We start from the raw sequence: 8,209 nt of genomic DNA, 5'->3' as shown, positions 1-8,209 counted from the left end.
ATTGGAACTAAAACGTGGTGTGGATGATAAAAATTGCTCCACCCTCTTATCAGTTAAGACTCTATCCACTGCACACAACTCCAAGTTATCCTTTATATACACATACACGAACCAAAAGCTTAGCAACACCAAGCAAGTCCAAGAAAGGAAAAGGCTCACTGGTGAAGCTTATGTGCCAACAAACCATAGAAGCATAGCAGATATACAGCTAGCTCAACACCACAACCAGATGGATCCCTAACAGAGATTGCACCAATCACGCGGATTTTTGTTAATATTAAAGAGGGCCAAAAGAAAGAATCAAAATAACATAAAACCACTAGCACAAGAACTACTGCATTTACAAAGGGAAGGGGGACTGGCTTACTATGCCCAACCTTAAGAGCTACATACAAGAATTGAATAAAATCTAAATTATAAGCTCAGAATAGGGACTGTAACGAAATGAAAATACAAGAATAATTCTGCAAAGTTATTGCTGAAAAACAACTAGAGAACAAAACCCAATCTACACGAAAATGAAGGATAAGAGCTCAACAATTTCAGCAGACTATTGATGTAACCCGTTCTCTGGCATACTTTCCTCATCTGAGAAACTGAACAGGTACTTTTCTGCAAATCTTATCTTGATTATGAGAACTTCAGGGAGACTTATAAGATACATCTTCACATTTTCTGTCTTTAGACACTGTAAATATCAAATGATGATGCTTGCTCATGGTTCAGCTTTTCTTCTGGTCATGCATCTGGAGAAGTTATCATTGAAAAATTATGTGACCACAGAAGAAAAAAGAGAGATTTTCAATGTCAAGTAAAGTTGATAAGAAGTCCATAATGGAATTTTATAGATGATTAATCTGATATGGATTAAGTGCTGACCCTAATTTAGGATAGAAAAATAAATAAATAAATAAATAAATAAAATACATGGATTTTTAATTGTACACGTCCGCTCACTGTTACAGGTTACAGGTTTTCATTATGAAAATGAAAATACCAATGGTGATCTCATGCACCTCAGTTTGTATCTTATACTAAACAGCCCCCTAAAAATCCTTTGTAGATTGTAGAAATATTAGGGCGACCAAATTCAAACGCCCTCAAAAATCCTTTATAAGTGTACACGGTGTATAGCATGATCAGGCATCGTACATTCCAACATATTCATCATTGCACAATGATAAACTTTTGAAATAGTAATCCATATAATAAAATAGGTAACGGAGAAAAAGAAAATATTGTTATTGGCTTAACTTTAACCTTAGACAGTATCATGATTTATCAAATAAATTCCTTAAACATAGATTTGTTTTCAGGATTAGAAATAGGCATAATTGGACCTGCTTTTTATGCATCACTAATAATTTGGGACATCAATTTTGTTAAAGCCGCTTTAGACCCAAGAAATCCTGACAATATTCATCAAGTTGATGATTATCTACGTCAGAAGGAAGAAGACAGGATCAACAATATATTTGCTGTCAAAAGATTGCGATTAACAACTGAATTGCTTCTGCTAAAGTCCTTTTAAATGAATGCTTTAACATTTGAAGTATGTTAGTCGAGGGCATTTTATTGGGTCAGCAGAATCCGCACACTAAGTGCATGTTTGTCAAAGCTTAAAATTGCTTATAAGTAGTGGGTCCCAAATAAATGAGTGTCTAAAAAGTAGGTAACGGTTGTGGATCCCATGGAATTTGTTAATAAAAATTGAGTTTGACCAAGTTATGAGCAATTATAAACTTTGACAAACATGCACTAAGTTAATAAATATATAGATATGTATTGAAGGGAATAAGATAAACATAGATCCAGCATGGAAGCACATAAATTCAGTTTCTTAACGTCTAAATAGCATATAGCATAATTACACATGCAATTAAGCACTACAATAACGTTCAGTAAATGCTTGCTTACCCATTGGGAAGCACGTGATATCAAGGGATTGATATGCATCTCTTTTTTATTTCAATTTTTCGTAATTCTTGTAGCTGATGAGCTATTTCATGAATAAACTCTAATCCATCATTTCCATTTTGGAGTGCATTAAAAGCATGCTTGAGGAAATCACAGTCAGTCTCAACTGCTTCCAACCGATCACGAAGGTCTGCTATTCCTTTCTCAAGTGTACCCGAGTTTATTTGAACTCTATTCATGGACAATTTACACCTATCACTATCCATAGTAACATTCATTTCATTAACAAAATGATTGTCCTCAACTAAATCACTAGGCATGTCCTGTGAAAGACTTCTATTTGATCCTGATACATCTTTCTGCAATGGCAAACTGTTGTTCTCATTATGTTCATCTAACCGAGTCTCCCCATCGACAGATAAGTTTTCCAGATTATCAATTTCACTTGTAAAATTTTTGGAGTTTACACCATTTGGCATGCCATTTGGTATCCCATTAAAGGCAGCTTGATGAAGCTTTTCCTCCAACTTCTTCAAACATTTTGAAATGTAGTGTGTTTCATCCTCGAAGTTTAATATTGAAATATTTACAAGTTTAGATTTTCCGCTACCTTTTAAAAGTTCTGTAGACTTTGAATCACTAGGAACCGTAGGACTATTCTCAGCATGATTCTCAACAATTAAGTTTTTTCTCTCCAATTTAAGCAGATCCTTGGCCGCTGACTCATTTAGGAAATTACTTGTGTAAAACTCGAACTCCGCTTCCAAATCTTGCACTTCCTTCTCCTTTTCAGATAGGAGTTCATTAGCCTTTTCCAGTGCTTCCATATCATGCTCTGCTTGTTCCTCCATCATTCTTAAGTATTGCAAGGCTTCCATATGAAGTGCTGCCTTCTCCTCTTGCAATCTTGTAATCATGGCCATTGCCTCATTTGCAGCAATGGCAGCCGCATTTCTTTCTTCCTCCAACTCCTTGTATAAAGCATTCATGCAACTCTTGTCATACTCAACCTGTCGTTTTAGGTGATCAACAGAACTTTCACCTTCGATTTCACTTACACTGATTCCATCCAAAGATTCGCAGCCAGAATCATGTCTCTCCAGTGAGGATGAAACAGGAAGAGCACATGGACTAGAATCTTCACATTTTGGAAGTGCAGAGAGTTGACTATGAGCTTTCAGACTCATAGTTTTTGATGTTAGACCCATGTCAGATCTAGATACCTGTTTTGGGGACTTTGTATCCTCTTCAATTTTAGTGGAATCGGTGACAACAATTGGCTCCATACCTTCATTATTTGGAGATGATGCATCAGTAAGATTCATAGCAAAAACATGCTCTGAAGAGCTTTCTGTTTCAGCTGCCAAATATCTGGCCACAGATGCATTTTCTTCGTAACTGGTTCCTGCAACATCTGCCACTGTAAACCCAGTTCATGAGTAAGAAATAAATTGCATGAACAATAATAAAGATTGCGTGGATTTTATGATTGCGAACTCATGAACTTGAACCTCTGTTTAAGTTAAAAACACTGGTGATTACTGAACATTGAGCGAAATTTTAAATTGATCACTAAACCTTATTTTTTTAAAAGTTGATCTCTGGATTTAATTTTGTTGAAGTTGGCCATGAACTTTAATATCTGTTACAATTGTTTCATTCCATCCATGTCCATTAATTAGACTGGCAGAAAAGCTGATTAGCAGTCTAATTGGCAAATAGCTAGACTTTGATGTACATTTTCCATTAGTAAAACTAATGGACATGGACAGAGTGACCAACTTCAAACAAAGTTTATGTTGAGTGACCAATGTAAAATTTCATTGGAAGTTTAGCGAAGACCACTATATTTAGCCCTCTGTGGACGCATACAGGCAATATATATAAGCACATCGGGGAGGATGATCAGGGGAGGGACTGAAGCTTACAGTTCAATTGTTTTGTTCCAATATCGGCTGAGGAAGGAACACTGTTCAGTGAAAGAAGCTCAGATAATACAGAGAGGGAAGGTATATGAGAGAGAGAAGGATTGCATTTATGTGTCTCTACTGATGCATCAAAAGGAACTCCTTCAACATCTGGTGGTTGGAATCCATCACCCAATGATATCAGTTCTGCCATTTGAGATAAATTAGGCTTTAAATGAGATTGGTCCCCCTTAAGCTCGTCTGATGTCACAGATATCTTATTCTTGAGCTCGCTTACATCAGGCAGAACTGATTGATCAAATAGTGAAGTTATCGCTTCAGAAGCTTGATGCGCCTGCTTTTCTGATAACACATTTATTCCATGAAAGCCAGATTTTCCTTCATCGTCATCATCAGAGAGAGGGACCTCCGAATCAGAGTCGGAAGTGATATTCAACTTTGTATACCCTACATGAGATATCGAGTCAACACTCTTGTTCCCCGCAAGCTGATTTTTTAACTGTCCCGTGAATTTATCTCTTAACCTCTTGAAGCTATCCCGACGGCTGAATCGACTACGACCAGGTACACGAGGCAGAGGGGGCTTGACATTGGCTTTAGACGCCCCAAAACCTACTAAGGTTAGTTCGTGTAATCTTTCAGCATTCAATTTTGCTTTCCATGTCTTGTTACAACACGAACAAGCCCTTCGACCAGAAGAAACAAGCCGTATATTCTTATTCAACATTAAATTCTGTAGAACAGATCTCTCAACATCCACCAATAATTTACCCACCAACAACCTATATGATTCGGAATTAGATTTATTCTTCATGGCAATTGGCATTAGACATTCTTCACACATCCCATTAATATCAGCAAGTTTATTGTGAACAGAACAAGATACTAAAGATGAAATCTCTCCTATGTGGTCACTGCATAATACACTCCAGTAACATCTAGGTTTCTTATCCCGGATAACAAGATCAAGCCTTGAGCAAAACAAACAAGGTGTTTTCAGTTCACAATAATTAGCAAATTTTGTAAGCAAATACGAAAATGCTGCATCCACAAACAGCAGAAATATCAAGAACCATTCACAAGCTGCAGATGACAATAGAGTCATAGAATCCCGAGGTTTCCTCTTTTTATCAGATGTAATCTCAGCAGCCATTGCAATTCAAAACAATAACTTCAGAAATTACATGAGGTCTTCAGTTAAACAAACCATGGAATACTTTTCGATCGATCCATAACATAAATGTCCAAATACCTTTCTCTGTGAAATCAGTATTCTCGTATCTTTGCAAACCCTGTGAAAATTAAGAAACAATAAAAACTATTAAAGCAAAAATTAAAAAAAAAAATGGTCGAAATGCATCAAGCCAAGATCAGTTCAGGCCAAACCCAACCGGGAAGCAATTTGTATTCATAATTCAAGAATAAAACACAACCTATCTGTCTCTACAAGAATAGAAGCAATCTACATTTCACCATTTAAAGACAAGCCCATTAGATGATAAAGAATTTCAAAAGCCAAACCCTAAATTTTATTTAATCCATTATAGATAAAGATAGAGGAAATTGATTGAAACAGGATAGGATCGATATTCCAAATATGAATTAAAACGACATGGCAAAACAAAAACATGAAATTAAAAGGATGTAATATGTATTCACGCAGTGTTATGCACATATAATAAGAGAATTATTGAAATGTGGTACCTGGATTTATAATGCAAGGACATGAAATGGGGATCAAACGATATTGATCAGCCATGATATGGGAAAATCATCAGAAAAGGGTGAAAATGGAAATGGCATAAAATTACAAAAGAGATCCTTGTCGTGGTAATGATTGACCGTTGAAACCAACTGAATATTTTAAAATTTTCCCAGCTGTCTATCATAACAAAAGTCGATATTCCCATACATTACGCCCATGTTTGGTTCCATTTTCAATAATTTATTTTTTTAAAATTCATTTTTAAATTTTAACCACACACTTTATAAAATTTCATAATTCTATTCAATCACATATTTTATCATTTTTCTCTATCAAAATCTGTTTTTTTTTTTTTTTAACTAAACCAAACAAGGGTATATGTGCAATTAACATAACCTATAATACTTACTCGAGAGTATACTTACATATAAAAATTAGAGTCAGGCAATCTAGTCTTGAAATGCCATGGCACAATCAATATTTTAAAAAAGCCTAAAGCATAGTTAAGCAAAAAGAGCAAACTTCGAGTTTAGATAAATTTATTTTTTTTAAACAAACCTCTTAGAACATTGGGCGCAACACGACTCAAGATGGGCCATTTCTATATTTTTCTTATTTTATACCTTCTAAACAAGGATATCATTAATATCTAGTACACCGACTACATAAACAATATCTCGTGAATATTGTACAAAAAATAACTCATCTAAGTCTAACGACTCTTTCATGTGTACCGATCGAAGAAATATTTGAATTTCTACTAAAATGTTAAGTCAATTGCACTCCTTTTTGTACAATATACAAGAAAGCAGATTATATGTACAGAATGAGGGGTTCTATAAATAAGACACAGCACGGGGCGGGGCGATTTTTTTTTTTTATATAATAAAATATTCACATGGTGTTTTGTAAGTTTTTGTGAAAGTTTTTTCTATCCACAGGGAATTAATGATATACAAGAGAACACTATGGACAGGGAGCACTTGTATTTATAATACTTATTCAAAAATAAGTGACAATCTATAAGCTGACACATTCCAACTCTAAAAAAAGCAAAGAAAAAGAATCAACAAGTGAATTTTATATTGAACGGTGCAAAGTTTTATGCAAATGAAATGGTGTTGTATACGACAACTTAGAAACCAAACAACATCAATGCTCTGCCTCCAAAACCACCATGTCTTTCATTCAAATAAGGAAAATATCTGGCAAAGTCCTTAACTTATTAAATTTGTTCAAAGGTATCCTCAATTATTTAGCATTTAGACTCTTTGTTTGTTTGTAGAGAAGTTTCGACATTTTAGGGGGTTGATAGCCTTACAAGGACAAATAAATATCAAAATCAAATTTTGTCGTCCATCGGCCTTGTTCAAAAATAGTGAACATGATCAATTTATCTACTTACATTTTAATATACCGTAGATACTGGTGATGAATTTCCAAATTTGCATTTGAAACGTTAAATTTTTAACTCTACAATAATCGATGATTGAATTTCTTTTTATGTTAGGTATGAATATTTATGAATTGATGGATATCATTTAGTTTATGGATTGGTGGATATAAGTAATAGTGGAACTAACTTATTTAAAGATTCATCATCAATATGAGGTACATAAAGAAAATATTAAAAGCATAAGTGTTAAGCCACTTCTAGAGTTGGAGCTAATTCTGAATTTCAAAGTTAAGGCCGCCAACTCCCTTCCTTGATCAATCCAACTGTCTCCACCTAAAAATTAATTAGGGGTTACAACTCATTGAATCAAGTTACTACAAATGCAAGTAGGACATGTATATAGGTATCCTATTCAATTAATTTTTGACACTAGCAAGAGTCAGTATTTATGGTGGCAGAGTTTTTTGTGAGAATACAACATGTGTTACTTCAAATCTTTGATTCACCGTATCAATTTGTAATGTTGGAACAATAGCGTAATTAAGCTATGTGTTCTATGGGCGATGGTATATGTCAAAATTTCTCTAGATTTTCTATCTTCGGAGTACACTAAAATAGTAATGTGTGCACTTGAAAGTCGAACATTGGTCAACCACATGATCTAGAACGTGTTTGGCAAAAATATTTGATTTCTTATATATTAGTATGAAATTCTTAAGTCCAGCTTATAAATTAGATAAGTTGAGAATTTCTAGCTAATCGGGCTTATTAGATAAGCTTATGAATTTTGGTGTGGAACCTTAAGAAAGCAACTTGAATATCAATCGTAAGGTAAGGTACGACAAACTCCATCTAAACAATTATCATATTCTCAACTAAATACGACCTTAACTCAAATTCACATCAACTTTGCATATACCTACCATAAGTGTAGAAAACAGAACCCACACGGGCGAGGTGAAGCCAATTTCAACTTACCGCCGGCTATATCCCCATAAACACACAAGGAGCTACCTTTCTAATGTAGCAAGAGATAAGATTCTTTGGAGAGAGGTTTGGATACAATTTTTGCTTCCTCGCTATCCATCTTTCATGTCGACAAAGAGTTACGTTGACAAAAGATTGTTAAGTTTAAAGGTTTTCGAATGAAAAAAACGGGGGAATTTGATAAAAAACTAAAACTTCGAACTCTTTAGTTACTATGTTATGCCTGTGTCCGACACGATATGATACTACAACCTTCGAAAAGATAGAGAGAGAAAT

At 34.7% G+C, this 8,209-nt stretch overlaps 1 protein-coding gene across 2 annotated transcripts; it reads right to left on the bottom strand.

Moving 5' to 3' along the window:
* Positions 1-293: 293 nt before the first annotated feature.
* On the bottom strand, positions 294-5,686 carry LOC111391424 (probable myosin-binding protein 4). 2 transcript variants are annotated; one of them, XM_023016639.1, is made up of 4 exons: positions 5,550-5,686; positions 3,846-5,137; positions 1,918-3,337; positions 294-746 (listed from the first exon to the last, which is right to left on the bottom strand). In XM_023016639.1, the coding sequence occupies exons 2-3, from the start codon at positions 4,996-4,998 to the stop codon at positions 1,938-1,940; spliced, it is 2,553 nt and encodes an 850-aa protein (XP_022872407.1). In that variant the 5' UTR covers positions 4,999-5,137; positions 5,550-5,686; the 3' UTR covers positions 294-746; positions 1,918-1,937. The 2 variants fall into 2 exon arrangements, with proteins under 2 accessions (XP_022872407.1, XP_022872408.1); XM_023016640.1 differs by having other exon boundaries at positions 2,528-3,337.
* Positions 5,687-8,209: the final 2,523 nt, after the last annotated feature.

The sequence above is a fragment of the Olea europaea genome, unplaced genomic scaffold, assembly GCF_002742605.1.
Source record: "Olea europaea var. sylvestris unplaced genomic scaffold, O_europaea_v1 scaffold792, whole genome shotgun sequence".
NCBI lineage: Eukaryota > Viridiplantae > Streptophyta > Magnoliopsida > Lamiales > Oleaceae > Olea > Olea europaea.
The sequence above is the reverse complement of the archived record's forward strand: the minus strand, read 5'-3'. Positions and strand labels throughout refer to the sequence as shown.